This window comes from Fusarium fujikuroi, chromosome FFUJ_chr01, assembly GCF_900079805.1.
Source record: "Fusarium fujikuroi IMI 58289 draft genome, chromosome FFUJ_chr01".
NCBI classification, from domain to species: domain Eukaryota; kingdom Fungi; phylum Ascomycota; class Sordariomycetes; order Hypocreales; family Nectriaceae; genus Fusarium; species Fusarium fujikuroi.
This window is the reverse complement of record NC_036622.1, coordinates 6,255,383-6,270,787: the sequence shown is the minus strand read 5'-3', so window position 1 is coordinate 6,270,787 and position 15,405 is coordinate 6,255,383. Positions and strand designations below refer to the sequence as shown.

Here is a 15,405-nt window from a genome sequence, read left to right as displayed (position 1 = left end):
CCAGTCTCGGATATTATTCTAGACAGTCTCTCGTTTTGCACTCACAAAAGAATCATTTTAATGCTATAGGGCTGCTAATCAATCATAGGTTCACTTAGGTTTCTCACAATTGACGCCAGTGACAAAGTAGTTCAACCTCACAAGGCTCGGGCCAAGCTTAGCCAGGAACAGATCATAAACTTAATTGCTCGTTTGACCAAGAAGTGGCATGAGCTTGTAGCCGAGGTTCCACCATATGGAGTTCATTCTCAGCCTAGACAGGGTCATAATCAGGCTTTTCAAAGGCGGCACCAACGTCCCGAGCAAACTTGTGAGAAAACTATCACAAGCTCCCGCCACGAGCCCCTGGAACTTTCAATGTCTAACCCGCTGCAGCCAATGCCACCAGATTTCGATGAGCCAGGATTTCGGAAACTGGTAGCTAGTCTTGGATATGATCGCCAGGAGAACACAGACGGGGACATTAACGCAAACGGATGTTTCAATCAGTAACTCAATTACGGCTTGCACCGACAAGACCTTTTAGTAGTAAATGACCTTGTAAATAGGCAGTTACCTGCTATAGCATCACGTCCAAAAGCAATTACTGTTTCGCCTCCCGGACCCGAAATACCGGGGTTGAGGCTCGCCACGTTTGGTACTAAACTCTCCTTAATACGGGGGATCAAAGTCTTTCCGTAGAATCGTTAAAAGTCAGCTTGTTCCTGGACCTCTTGTGCCTGAAGATCAAGAGACCTTGTTATTGTCCTGTGCTTCCATCATGGCTACCATTGATCTGGACGGACCGGCCCTTGCGCCTCCAAAGGGCGAGGTGTCGAATCTGAACGATCCCCCAAATCAGAATGGCCTGGCATATACTGTTCTGATTCTCTGTGCGGTTATTACCACGATATGCTTCCTTCTGAGAGCTTATGGGCGCGTTTATCTGCTGAAGAAGTTTCAGACCGAAGAGAGTGAGTAGGGCGCCTGATCCTTCCTGAGTCATGGCTAACGGATTTTGAAGTTCTTACGACCTTGGCATATGTATGTTTGATCCTTTGACAGTGCTTTACATGATCTCTAACAGAACCAAGGGCAACTACTGGGGTGCTGCCTATGCGACGTTCAAGATGGTGGATACGCCTGGATATTTCGTGCATCAATGGAATGTCCGTCTCAAGGATGTAATTCCCACAAACTACGTGAGTATCCCTTCACCCAAACTGTACAAACATAAAGACTGACATATATCAGTGGGTTCTTATCTTTGGAGTCTGCTACTCTTTCGTCCTCCCATTTCTCAAGATCGCGATCCTCGTTGAATGGTGTCGCCTCTTCGTGCCGAAAGGCACACGAACAAAGAGCATCTTTTGGTGGGGGTGCATAATCATTGGGTTCGTCCAAGCTACGTCCAACACCGCTATTGTCGTTGCTCTGAATATGCAGTGCAACCCGCATGAAGCCATCTGGGACTTTAGAATTCCTGGTGCCAAGTGCTGGGACTTGCATAAACTTCAGGTCGCATCTGCTACGATCCACTTGTGCTGCGATATCGCCATCTTTTTGCTACCCCAGCAGGTTATCTGGAAGCTGAAGATGTCTTGGAAGAAGAGGATGGGTGTATCTGTTATCTTTGGACTTGGTCTACTGTAAGTGCACGTCTCGAGCTCATCATACAACTACTAACACAGAAATACAGAGCCTGCGTGTCTGCTGCTTTCAGATTGGCTGTCACAGTCAAGTATGGCAAAGCCGCCGATGCTCTATACGCCCTCGCCCCTCTAGTCTTCTGGGCCACCGCCGAAATGACCTGCGGCTTCTTCATCGTCTGCGTCCCGTGTATCCCCAAGATTCTCAAAGAAACCGGCGTCATCCGCAACATCAAGCGTGCATTCGGCATGAACACCGCCCCGACGAACCCAAACACTGGAGATCGATATGGCAAAAGTGGGACAAAGGGTTCACAGCTTTCCTCTACGGGCCCCAAGTCTTACTACAAGCTAGATGAGGATGGTGTGCCGCTGGGAACACTGAAGGGATCTGAGTCGACGGAGTATCTGCGGGATAATGTCAATAATGGGCAGGGTATTACTCGGACGACGCAGATCAAGATTACGCAGGATAATCGCTCGACAAGTGATTCGGAAGGCCATGCTGCGTTTCCGGCGTCTCATAAGCCCTGGGGTGTATAGCGCAGGAGTGTTGCCAGTTGGCCGATGTTGCATGAACTGTATAAAAAGGGTTGGTTTGGTAGCATTATTACTCTGTAAAGTACTACTGTTGGTGTAAGATTTTGTATCATCTAAAAATAAATATTTGGCTAAGCCTTCAGATACCGAGGGTTAATAATTGAGGAGCAAAGTTTTGCATCAGCATTAATGAGTGCTCTCTAAAAGTCTGTGAGTACAGCACAAGACTGATGACATAGAATGAGGCCATTCCATGTTACATCGCGCATACCGAGACGCAGGATACGTCCGATCGTCGTGTAAAAATCCCTATTTGACCAAGAACGAGAAACCAACCTTGGCAAGGAGGCGAAACAAGAATTCGTAATGAAAAGCAGTCATGATATGATGTTGGTCCTCGCTAGGAGCAAAGTCTCATTAATTGTCTCCACCAAGCAGGGAATGATACGAATGGCAGAGTGATGGGCAGGGATGAGCGCTGATCTCTTCAGGGGTTGGGATTTTCCCGGAAGTTCCCCTAGCTTCCTCTCTCGCCGCTCGCCTCGGAGGATTCAGCACAATTTACCCGACAGATCAGCGATTGCAAAGTTTCAGGACTGCGGCGTGGTTTTTCGGCAAATGGGTCAGTACAGGGTAAGTTACAGACTTCCGGACATTGGCTATTAACGTTACAAGACCTTCCAAAGAGGGACATTTACAGCAAGCGACGTGGCAGACGGACAAAGTCTAGAGCGGTCCTCGAAAGCGGACCGGTTGGAGCTAGGTTTATTAACTTCAAGCTTATGTTTCGACTATTTCAAGGCGTGCCGGCCCGCGTCGCCTTGTTCTAGTTCCCCGATGCTAACCTCGAAATGGCCAGCTTAAGGGGAATCAATGCCAGACACCTTCCAAGTTGACTGGTATTTTCGTTAATAGAGCCTATTTCTGTCGTATATATGCAGGTCGAACTGGACCTCTTCCGTGTCAAACTCTGTTGATGCATTAGTTCAAACCTGAAGCATTCCTCCGAGGTTAAAGTCTGTTTTTCGAAGGATTCTTGTGCAGTAGCTTCGAAGGCTACTACGAGATAGGAATGTTTATTCGTTCTGCAAAATGCCTCGGAGGAACTACAGTGGAGAGACAAGACCACTTAGGGCTGTATTATCGAACGACAGTAAACATCCATAGGGTACCGATAGAGTAGTTGGCCGACTAGTAACGCTCTCTCCTGAATTATAGTGGTATGAGTCTTGGCACAGTAGAATATTAGACTTCTGTAGAGTTTTCCTTTCTGAATGCTATACGATCATCAAAGCAGAAAGGACAAGATGAATGATATTGCAATCGTTGGATACTCATTCAAGCTCCCTCAGGGCGTGGAGCATGATGATGCCTTTTGGGATGTTCTCGAGAACCAACGAAACTTGATGACCGACTGGCCCGAGAGTCGTGTCAAGACAGATTCATTTGCCAACAACAAGCATCAGAAGGTTGTACTTCCCATCCAGCACATGGTACATATCTGATACTGCTATAGTGGAATGGAAAGGGAGGGCATTTCATCGAAGACGATGTCGCCGCCTTCGACGCTCCCTTCTTCTCACTCACGGCCAAAGAAGCTTCGGCCATGGATCCGATGCAGCGCTGGACGCTGGAAGCTACTTACCACGCTTTCGAGAATGGTGAAACATCCTAAAACCGTTCATAATAAAGATGTACTGACTATTTGTCTTGTAGCGGGTCTCTCCGTTGACAGTCTCAAGGGCTCTCGCACTGCCGTCTTCTCGGCTTCTATGCTGGAGGACTACAGCAGAATGACGGCCGTGGACCCAGATAACTTGGAGCGAACGGCTGTGACTGGAAGTACTGTCTCGTGTATTATTCCGAACCGTGTCAGTTGGTACTTTGACCTTCGTGGGCCAAGTATTCACGTCAATACTGCTTGTTCTAGTAGCTTGTCGGCTGTTGATATGGCCTGCAAAGCTCTGAAGAGCGGCGATGCTTCATGTGTAAGTGATAGCCCACCTCGAACCTAATGATTGACTAATTTTCACAGGCTGTGGTGACCGGCGCAAACCTTCTTCTTGACCCTAGCATCTTCCAGGTTCTGGCTAACCAGGGCTTTCTCTCGCCTGATGGCGTTTGCTATAGCTTTGATGAACGGGCCAACGGGTATGCACGAGGTGAAGGAGTTATTGCCGTTGTTCTGAAGCCTGTACAAGCTGCGATTGAGAATGGTGATATGATTCGAGCTGTGATCCGATCGATTGGCTCGAACCAGGATGGCCATACCCCGATTCTCACACAGCCAAGCTCTCAATCTCAGGAAGAGCTGATCCGGCATGTTTACAAGCAAGCTGGTTTGTCGATGAGGGAGACTCGCTATGTGGAAGCTCACGGTAAGTGTCATCGCAACCCGTCCAAATTATGAGCTGACCATAAACTCAAGGCACGGGTACTCCCGTCGGTGATCCAATCGAGGTCAAAGCTATCAGGCGGTGCTTTCAAGAACATCGTTCTCATTCGGAACCACTCTACGTGTAAGTCGTCTCTTTCACTCAGAGAAGAGTGTTGACTGATGGAATGGACAGTGGTTCAGTGAAAGCAAACATAGGGCATCTTGAAGGAGCCAGTGCACTTGCAAGTCTGGTCAAATGCATCTGTAATATTACCTATCTACATATTAAGGCGATAAGTACTCGAACTGACACTGCTAGTGATACTTGAGAAAGGAGTCATCCCTCCCAACGCGCTTCTTCGAAAGATGAATCCAGCACTGAACGCGGACTCATACAACATCACCGTAAGTACAGAATGCGTAGATATTATACCCCATGTTGATTGAAACTACGTTAGGTACCAACGATGACCATCGAGTGGCCTGCCGAAGGCCTCCGTCGGGTATCTCTCAACTCTTTCGGGTTTGGGGGCTCAAACTCTCACATAGTTCTTGACGATGCACTTCACTACTTACAGGATCGTGGCCTCAGCGGTATCCATAACACAGCCCTCTTCGTAAGGCCTGCAACAAACGGTTCAGGTATTACCAATGGATATGGTGCAGCTCATACCAACGGGACTAACGGAACTAATGGTGTCGCAAATGGTCACTCAGACGTCGAAAGTCACAAGCTTCTAGTATGGACTGCTGCCGACGAAAAGGCAGCCAAGAGAACTATCGAAGCTTACGACAAATTTTACAACCAGAAGGTGTCAGGGAACAGTAAGAATCTCGAGTTTCTGGTATCTACTCTTAGTACACGCCGAAGTAACATGCTTTGGAGAGCTTCTGCCGTAGTTGAAGGGTCAACCAAGCAAGCATTGTTGTCTTCAAAGCCTATTCGAAGCTCAGAGGACCTTGGCCTGGCTTTTGTGTTTACAGGTCAAGGCGCGCAGTACATTAATATGGGCCTGGGTCTTGAACAGTATGCTGTCTACCGGAAGACTCTAGAGAAGATCAGCAAGATCTATTCCAGTTTTGGGTGCTCGTGGAACCTATTTGGTAAGTAAATCCAATCAATCAAATCCTAAAAGCTTGCTGACGATTACGATTAGGCGAGCTTAGATGCAGAGAAAATATCAACTTGCCTCAGCATAGCCAGCCGCTTGCAACCGCTGTGCAGATTGCCTTGGTCGATCTGCTCGCTAGCTTCGGTATCACTCCCAAGGTGTTGATTGGCCATTCTTCAGGTGAGATTGCTGCAGCGTACGTATCATCAATACTCTGGAGTGCGAATGAGTGTACTAAATCGTCCTAGATATGCATCCGGCGGACTGTCTCTAAAATCCGCTTGTAGAGTGTCCTACTTCCGTGGTCTTTTGGCTGGAAAGCTAAGAGAGGCCAACACATCATCTCCCGGCGCCATGCTGTCCATTAACCTTGCACCGCATCACGTCTCGGAGTATCTGGAGAAAACAAGTGTCACTACAGTCAATGTTGCATGCATCAACAGTCCGCTCAACGTCACTCTCTCGGGGACCAAAGAGGCTATCGACAAGGTCAAATCTCAGGCTGATCAAGATGGCATCTTTGCGCAGAAACTCAATACCGGGGTTGCATATCACTCACCATCCATGAAAGCCATCGCGAGCGAGTACCTTGCTGCACTGGAGCGACTCACCAAGAGAAAGGATGGGACTAGTATCCCAATGGTCTCGTCTGTCACTGGCAAAAGGATTTATCCAGAGATATTGTCGACTGGCCAATACTGGGTAGACAACATGCTATCACCTGTTCGATTCGCCGAAGTAGTGCAGGTCATTGTGAACAAGAACTCAGCACGCAAACTTGGCTTGGTTAACATAACTGACTTGATTGAGATTGGTCCTCATCCAGCTCTTCGAAGGCCCGTGAAAGACACCTTGAGTGACATGTCCGTTGCGGCCAATGGAGTACGATACAACTATGTCTTGCATAGATCGCACCCGGCAGCTCAAACCACCCTCGAACTGGCTGGACAGCTATTCTGCCAAGGCTATCCCGTTTCCATCTCGGCAGTCAACCAAAAAAACAAGAAGGAGAACTTTCTGGTCGATTGTCCCAAGTATCCATTCGACAGATCACAGCGATACTGGGCTGAATCACGTATCAGTAGAGACTTCAGACTACGGGAGGCTGTCAAGGGAGAGTTGCTTGGGGTGAGGGTTTCTGACTGGAACCCACTAGAGCCTCGATGGAGGAACTTTTGGAGCATTGACTCATCTCCTTGGACTGGAGATCACAAGGTGACTTTCATGATAAAGATACTGCGGCACTACTAACGTAGATCATAGATTAGTGACACTGTCCTGTTTCCAGCATCTGGCATGCTCCTCATGGCTATTGAGGCTGCTCAAGAGATGATTCCATCTGGCCATGCTGCCTCTGGGTATAACATTGAGAAAGCTGAGTTTATGAACCCAATAATTGTGCCAGAAACTTGGGAGGATCGTCTCGAGACCCAGGTCCGCCTGCGAGTTGCCGACACGCAGCATGATGCAAAGTTCGACATCAGCATCTTCACGTACTCACGCATTGAGTGGGTCGAGTGCTTCACTGCGAACATTTCGATCGAATATCAGGATACAGATAGGTACGAGAAGCGGCAAGTGAACCACGAGCACATACGGGGTCAGTATCAGAAATTAGCTGAGATGTGTACTTCACCCATCGACTCTCGCGTCTTTTACCATGATGCGGCAGAGGTTGGACTGCAGTATGGCGATTGGTTCCAGCTGATGCGCAACATCAAGTGGGATGGTGAGAACTCATCAGTGGCAAGCGTTGATTTACCACAGCCAAAGTTCACTACCAAGGGCCTAGTCCATCCAGCTGTGCTCGACCAAGCCTTCCAAGTTCTTCGAGCTGGCTCTGGTCAGCAACCCGCAGCCAATGTCCCCATAAGACTCGAAAATGCATGGTTCGCCTCCAAAGCATGGAAAACACCCTCGATTCAGTGGATGTGCAGCGCGACTCCGACTGTTCACGGTTACGGAGAGCAAGGCGAGGTGGTGGCTTTGGCTGACGATGGAGAAGTCCTTTGCTGCATCGAGCGTGCAGTTACATCTGCTGTCTCGGGTGGAATAACCCAAAAGGAGAAGAAGCTGGTTTATTCGATTGAGTGGAAGCCACATTTCAGCATGCTTGGTCCAGACCAACTTACACGATTATGCGCCGCTCATGCTGTGCCGAAAGACGACAATGCAGTCCTGAAGAATCACTCGAAGCTCTGTCGTACACTTGAGCTCGTAGCTGCTCGTGTACTGAAGCGTATAGACAACTCCAAAGTCCCAACAGACTTGCAGCGTCAAGTCCAGTGGATGGAACACCACGTTAGCAAGCTATGCCCTGAAGATCAAGATGAAGCAATCAAGATTAGTAACGAGGAGCTTGAGTCTATGCTAGATGAGGTTGACGCTGTACTTCCAGCTTGGAAGCTATACACAACATGTGCCCGAAAGCTACCAGAGATTCTATCCGGAGAGCTAGACCCTCTACAGGTAGTATTTGAGTCTGACCAGGCCGACATCTTCTACTCAGATCTCTTCCGGAATCTCTGCGCTGATGATCAGCTCAATTATCTCCTTGACTTGGCATCGCATGAGAATCCAACTCTGAGAGTTCTAGAAGTTGGTGCTGGCACAGGTGGTATGACGGGACATGTCATATCAGCTCTACAAGAACGTGAGAAGCTCACTGGAGGACTGGCGTTCTCAGAGTATACCTACACGGACATATCACCTGCTTTCTTTGAAACTGCAGGTCAGAGATGGCCAGAGCTCAAGTCCCAAGGCCGCATCACTTTCAAGACACTCGATCTAGACCGAAGTATTGATAGCCAAGATTTTGAGCCTGGTTCTTATGACTTGGTCATCGCGGCCAGTGTGCTTCATGCTACCCCATACCTAGAAGCCACGATACGCAATGTTCGCAAAGCTCTGAAGTCGGGTGGTCGTCTCATCCTCCTAGAGGTTATCAATCCCGATGACATCGCTACCAACTTCATGGCTGGCCTTGTGCCAGGCTGGTGGGTTGCTCGCGAGGAGTGGAGACCGCATTCTGCTGCTATACCAGAGCATCTTTGGGATAAGTGTCTCAAGGACAATGGCTTCTCAGGGAATGACTTGGTGATTCGAGACTATCAAGATGATCAGTGTCATATTATGAGTGTCATCGTCACCACTGCCAGTGAGCCTGAGCAAGCAGTTGAGCAAAAGGCAAGAAAAGGCCGTCTGGTCATGCTCACTAGTGACGAGGCGTCGACGAAAGAGACGGGGCTTGCAGATCAAGTTCGTACACTTGTTGATCCAACACTAGAGCGGCGTACAGTCATCGTTCCATTCTCACTAGGCCCAGTTCATGAGGAGCTGGCCAATTCGACAAGTGACGATCTTGTCATTTGCCTCGCCGAAGCTGGAGACAAGCGTATCCTCTCGAATCTCTCGGAAGAACAGTTTGGTAGCCTTCAGTTTATGATCAGAAAAGTCTCGAACCTTCTCTGGGTCACCTCAGCCAGCATCAGCGACCCAATGTGTCCAGAATACAGTGTCGCTCAGGGCTTCTTCCGCTCCATCCGCGCTGAGCAGCCTGAAACTCGTATTGTCACCCTAGCAATGGACGGCGACATGGCCCCAGCGTCACAGCCAGACTTCATCTCAAAAGTCTACAAAGCTGCTTTCGATACTGAAACTCCGTCAAAAGAGGTTGAGTACATTGTTCGAGATGGTGTCACCACCACAGGCCGCGCGGTTCGAGATATGAGAACTAATACGGCACTACGATCCCTTGTTTCCAAACAACTGCAACAAAAACCTTGGGGCGAAGGGCCAACGTTAAAGCTTGGTATTAGCCAGCCAGGATCACTCGAGTCACTTCAGTTTGTGGAAGACCAGTCCCATGCGGAGGAACTTGGCCCTTCTGATGTAGAAATCGAAGCGAAGGCCTGGGGTCTAACCTCTCGCGATCTTGACATTGCCCTTGGTCACCCTGAGAAGCGAACTAAGGAATTCGGCAGTGATTGCGTTGGTGTTGTCACCCGTATTGGGAAGAACTGCAACAATACCATTCGGCTAGGGGATCGCGTGGCTATGATCTCTGTTGGTTGCATGAGGAAGTATCCTAGTGCCGACGAAAGAGGCGTCTGTAAGATCCCTGACTCGCTCAGCTTCGAAGATGCTGTTTCGCTCACAATTCCCGGATTGACTGCCTGCCATTCAGTTCTCAATATTGCACGCGTACAAGAGAATGAAAAGGTATTGATTCACTCGGCTGCAAGTAGTGCAGGTCAGATTGCGGTCAAACTTGCCCAGACAAGGGGCGCTCAAGTGTTTGCTACTGTGTCAACAGTGGCTGAGAAGCAATTGCTGATAGACACCGTGGGTATGAGCACAGAAAATATCTTTGACAGTAGATCTCCATGTCTTTTTCAAGATGTGATGGGAGTCACGGAAGGAGAAGGTGTTGATATACTGCTTGACTTTTCCCGGGGCATACCACGCACACCACTCTCTTCCGTATCTGATGACGGGCGAATTGTCAGCCTTGGTGGTTTTGATACGTCAGAGACTCCTTCGCTGGCTGCAGAGGTCATGTCAAGAAATCTCACCTTCTCTTTCATCGATGTCATGCGTTTGAAGCCCAAAGTCTTAACCCAACTGGCAAAAACAATGATGCAGCTCCTAGCTGAAGATAAAATCCAAACGCCCCAGCAATTACCAGTCTACAAGATATCTGACATCAAAGACGGCTTCAGGAAACTGCAAGACGATACCATCGAGCGTGCGATAGTAACAGCAGAACAAGGGGATGTAGTTCCGGTAAGCCAACACCAACCTGGCTGTTATATTGTTAGCTAACTCACACTTTACAGCAATTTGTTCAAGATCGCCGCCTATGGACATTCGATGGTGATTCCAGCTATTTAGTAGCCGGTGGATCTGGAGGTCTCGGTCGAGCCATTATTAGATGGATGGCTGACAGGGGAGCTAAACACCTGATTATCCCCTCTCGATCGGGTGCAACATCTGAAGCAGCTGCACAGCTGGTAGCCGAGCTGGCATCCCGCGGCGTTAATATTGTTGCGCCCAAGTGCGATGTATCTGTTCGCGAAGATGTCGCAGTCATGCTGAAAGAATGCTCTCACACCATGCCTCCCATCAAGGGCTGCATCAACGCCGCAATGGTTCTTCAAGATGCCATATTTCAGAGCAACATGACATTCCAACAGTGGCAACTCACCATACGCTCCAAGATACACACTTCTAAGAACTTGCACGAACTACTTCCCAGGGATCTCGACTTCTTCATTCTACTCTCCTCTCTTGCCGGTGTCGTTGGTCAGATGGCCAGTGCAAATTATGCTGGGGGCTGCGCGTATCAAGATGCACTAGCCAGATATCGGAGGGCGCATGCTCAGAATGCGCTGTCTCTTGACATCGGATGGATGAGTAACATCGGCATCATTGCTGAGAAAGAGGCGTATCAACGGCAGAGACAGACGTCGAATGATATGCAGCCCATCGATGACAAGGAGTTACTTGCTTTGCTCACTCTATGTTGCGACCCGAATAATCAGATTGAGCTGCCGCCACTGTCTGAGGGACAAGTCCTTTTTGGTCTGCGAACACCCGCAGATATCCTCAGTGAAGGCCAGCAACCTCCAGCTCTTCTCGAACGACCTCTCCTCAGCGCATTCTCATTCTTAGCAGGCAACAACAATACACCAACCCAAGCTGTTGACCACGCCGAGAACGCGAGAGATGTCTTCCAAAAGTCTACAGATGCGGGAGAGCGACAGAGAGTTGTCATACGGGCTATAGCTGCCAAGCTTGCGCGAGCCATGTCCATCTCGCCTGATGACGTTGAGCCGAGCAAGCCACTGTCGTCGTACGGAGTAGACTCGCTGATGGCGGTTGAGTTGAGGAATTGGATTAACAAGGAGTTTAACTCTACGGTGGCTGTGTTCGATATCATTGGCAGTATATCTATTGCCGGGGTCGCAGAGGTCGTTGAGACGCGAAGCTCGATTTGAACAACTTAAATTTCAGCATAGTCGAGCTTATGTGCGTGATTCTGTCTTTGAAGGATATGAGGTGCAAGAGACAAGAATCACAGTTTCTTTCCAGGCAGTATTATAGAATGTAGTGATATCATATTGTTAATCTCTGTGAGCTCAAGTTTAGAACTTCATTCTGTCCAACTGTCCTTGCTCCTCTACCCAAGCATTTTCCTACTTGGCGACGACAAGCTGGCCATCGGGAGTATGGTTAATAGTGACAACAGGTGAGCGAACATTAAAGTCAATCTTAATTGGCTGCCTTCCAAGCTTGGCGGGATCCAAGAGCTGTCCAGTCTGGAAGCTGGGACCAGTTGCGACGTAGAAGACGTTGGAGGGCTGGATTTGGTACTGATTGCCAGGCTCAGGCCTGAATGTAGCGGTTGCTACGCGGTCGTTACCATCAGGAGAACTGGCGACACCAACAAAGATATTGTCTATTGTCATTTAGTCAGTACCAGTACCATTAGGTTTTGATCGTTGACTTACTCTCAGTGGCGATCTCGAGGGTAAAGTCGTTCTTAGTATCAACTTCAAAAGCACCAGAGCGGGCAGTGTCGTTGTTGGCAGCTCTATCAATAGATGCATTTCCATTGGCAACAGAGATGCTGAGAGTAGTTCCAGAAACCAGACTACCGTCGCCAGCCGTAGAGCCGAGTGTGACAGGCTGAGCTTGGGAGACGAACGCCTTGGCGCCGTCCTTTGCACCGCCCTTCCACTTGCCGACTATGGCGTAGTAGTTCTTCCACAACTCAAACTCGGCGGTGGCACCATCAGGTGTGCCATCGGCGGTTTGGTAGGCATTGGTCCAGATGCTAGACTTGGAGATACCGGTGACCTCGGGCTTTTCTGTGAAGAGGGTGTAGTTCTGGGAACTGCCCGATCTGTTGTTGATGACGATAGTGAACTTGTTGACCATTTTGGCGATGCTATTGGGGTATCAAGAAGAGTTGGGATTGTGTGTATATAATGAAACAAGAAGGGATACTGAGGGAGATGCTGAGTTGTGGAAGATATATGTTGACGATTGATCGAGACCTTTATATACTATTCTCCTGTCGCTCATTGACGTCCTTGATGGTCTCACTTTGAGATGCTATGATGAATCTCGTTCTGGATGCAATATTCCATGGGAGGCTGGCGCAGCAGCTGCAAGCTAGTTCGCACCATTGGCTTACTATGCCCAAAGTGGAGGACAAACACTCTAAGCGCGAAGCTGAAAACTGCATATCCCTCGAGCTAGTGACCAGACTATCTGCCTCGTATAAACTATGATCTAACCCCTCATTTAGTCAACTTTTGTCAATTTCCTCTCGCATCACACAATCTGCTCTTTCCATCTACAGCAATCCCCCAATATGAAAAGACCTCTCCTAGACATGCACGTGGCTCCCTCTTCGTCATGGTCGACGAATGACAAGCCACGAAATATTACAATCACAAATTCCACAGGCAGCACTCAGAGCTACGCCCTGTTCGCCGACACGCCAAAGATCACACCAGGCATACCAGTGATCAGCAACAACATCATCCTAGTCCTGCGCGGCGTAGCTAGTGCCTCTGGCCAAGCGTACTTTACGCTCCCCAAGTCTCCCTTCTACGCCGTCTGCGGCACAAGCTACGGCGGGGAGTCCACAGTCGAGACTACAGTCGAAGTTCTGGATTCGAGACCTGTTGAGGTTGGGCACAAGGCGGATGACCAGACGTTGGTAGCGGGTACGACGCTGGAGCTAGTCATCAAGAGGGGAACGCCCAACTTTGCAAACAGGCCTGATATCGTACCGACTGGCCATGAAGGATGTTTCTGTATTCGGACCAGCAGTGAGTTTACGCATAGCCAAGCACGTGCCGGCAAGTCTAGATCCCAACCCCTCACTCATCCCGGGCGCTTAGACTAACACCAGTAGGGGACTTTGTCGTCGGCGTTTCGCTGTTCAAGAAGCTATCACGCTACTTCGGGCCATTTGCTACGTTCAGACCTGCGCCTGGGGCTGAGTACCAGATCCAGCCGCTGAACCGTTTCTACCTCGCTGTTGGAGATTATGATGTGCGCTCGCCTACACCGAAAGGTCTTGAGACGAGGAGTTGTCTGATTGACTTCAATGTTTTGGAGTTGGATAATGTGCAGGTTCACCATACGGAGACGGGTCGGTTGTTTGTTAAGTCGGATTTTAATGAGGATTGAGGGGGGATGGCTGCATGGGCCGGAGATCATGGGACGGGATGTGCGGCTGGGAAATCCTTACGCTCTCCAGCCTTTTTAGCCAGCCACAAACTCTACATGTATCAATTATATGCCGGATGAACCGATCTAGGCAAAATTAGCGCGTCTAGGTACCATAAACGATGGAACGACGTATGGCATGCACCAATGCCTTTCGAAAGAGAACGGCCTGTTCGCGAGATCTTAGATAGCGTGCATAAAAGGTTTACACTATTGATCAGTATTTGAAGGATGCATAGTGTCTTGTCAGCCGTGACTGGCTAGTTTTAGTTCCTCGCAGGCGCTATCCCGACTACCTGGGGATCTTCCCCGGCTCCCGTCCAATAGTCTATTTCTTAGCGCGCCAGAGCAGTCTGGAGCTGTCAATCAGCCGTCTCATGAGAGAGAGCGCAATGGATTGTTTCCGACATCAGATGGGTCTGGATCTTCCTGTCTGGTCGCTCCCATGGCGGGATCTCCGCGATCGGTTGATCGGTCCGCCACTAGTCTTTGAGGCTTTTGGGCACAGATATAGCAAATACCGATATCATGGGGAAGGATCTCGGTTCATCACTTGGGAAGTAGGATCAACAAAGCCAGAAGGGTCTGGGTAGATGTCAAGAAGAATTCATTGATCTAATAGCGCGACTAACATTTCAGCAACTGGATGGTCCAGATTGCTTCTATATGTGTCTTGCTTCTCGTATGATCAGTGTGAGCCGCCCTTTGTAGGTCACAATGTACAGCTATGGCAGCCGTGACTCAAAGGGTATTAATCTATGAGTGATCTTGTATAAGATAAAGTTTATTGATTGTATATACACAAGTAGTGTAGAAGAATGGTAGTCACACCTAGAAGTGGACAAGAACTGAACAAACTTTGCTACGCCTCCTGCCACAGCATGATAAAGTTCTTTTGCACATGGCGTCTGCGTAGATTCTGCTATATCTATCGCCATCTGTTCATTGGCCTAGCTACTTCCATTAGCATTAGGAATATCAGAAACTCTTCCTATAAACGTACTCAGAATGCGGCGCTGCGATCTCAGTTCTTTCCACGGCACTGTTGGCTAGGCAAGCAAGGACGGTCAGGTTTATAAGGACCAGCGTGCGGCTTTGCACCGCCCTCCAAGCCTGCATAGCTGATATACCCGTTATCAGGGGCAGCGACAGGCATTGCCAGGGCGCCTGAGACCATGGCGAGAATGGTAAGAGTGAAGAACTTCATATTGAATGAGAGACTTGGGGTGAGCTGCGAAAAAGAATGAATGGGTGAGAAGTGATGCTATGTAGAGAAAGAAATGGTGACAAATGCGAATTAAATAGCTTTTCTAACGTCGTATCGCTCTGAGATGACAGCGGGACCGTTGAACCTTATAGAGCTTGACAGTTATGCGAGTGGTCTCGGGAACGAGATATTGAGTTTTGGAATATTTATATTACGTGTCATTTCTTGAAAGGCTAATTCAACTCAACGGTTATAAGTGCCGAAGTACGTAGCATTGTCTGTGCGTGCTTCGTA

General features: G+C 48.9%; 4 protein-coding genes; 3 read left to right on the top strand and 1 right to left on the bottom strand.

The window, feature by feature from the left end:
* Window positions 1-760: 760 nt before the first annotated feature.
* Window positions 761-2,171, top strand: FFUJ_00117 (related to integral membrane protein PTH11; the record flags this gene model as incomplete). XM_023573651.1 has 5 exons in its annotated part: window positions 761-953; window positions 1,004-1,023; window positions 1,074-1,181; window positions 1,234-1,628; window positions 1,679-2,171. The coding sequence occupies 5 exons, from the start codon at window positions 761-763 to the stop codon at window positions 2,169-2,171; spliced, it is 1,209 nt and encodes a 402-aa protein (XP_023425338.1).
* Window positions 2,172-3,475: 1,304 nt separating this feature from the next.
* On the top strand, window positions 3,476-11,656 carry FFUJ_00118 (polyketide synthase; the record flags this gene model as incomplete). XM_023573649.1 has 12 exons in its annotated part: window positions 3,476-3,637; window positions 3,685-3,829; window positions 3,885-4,156; window positions 4,204-4,546; window positions 4,597-4,687; window positions 4,739-4,809; window positions 4,865-4,950; window positions 5,004-5,649; window positions 5,703-5,853; window positions 5,906-6,872; window positions 6,921-10,442; window positions 10,496-11,656. 12 exons carry the CDS (start codon window positions 3,476-3,478, stop codon window positions 11,654-11,656), a joined length of 7,617 nt encoding a protein of 2,538 aa, XP_023425337.1.
* A 198-nt stretch (window positions 11,657-11,854) lies between these two features.
* FFUJ_00119 (uncharacterized protein) lies at window positions 11,855-12,599 on the bottom strand (the record flags this gene model as incomplete). XM_023573648.1 has 2 exons in its annotated part: window positions 11,855-12,117; window positions 12,170-12,599. 2 exons carry the CDS (start codon window positions 12,597-12,599, stop codon window positions 11,855-11,857), a joined length of 693 nt encoding a protein of 230 aa, XP_023425336.1.
* Window positions 12,600-13,038: 439 nt separating this feature from the next.
* FFUJ_00120 (uncharacterized protein) lies at window positions 13,039-13,865 on the top strand (the record flags this gene model as incomplete). XM_023573647.1 has 2 exons in its annotated part: window positions 13,039-13,501; window positions 13,588-13,865. 2 exons carry the CDS (start codon window positions 13,039-13,041, stop codon window positions 13,863-13,865), a joined length of 741 nt encoding a protein of 246 aa, XP_023425335.1.
* Between the last annotated feature and the right edge of the window lie 1,540 nt (window positions 13,866-15,405).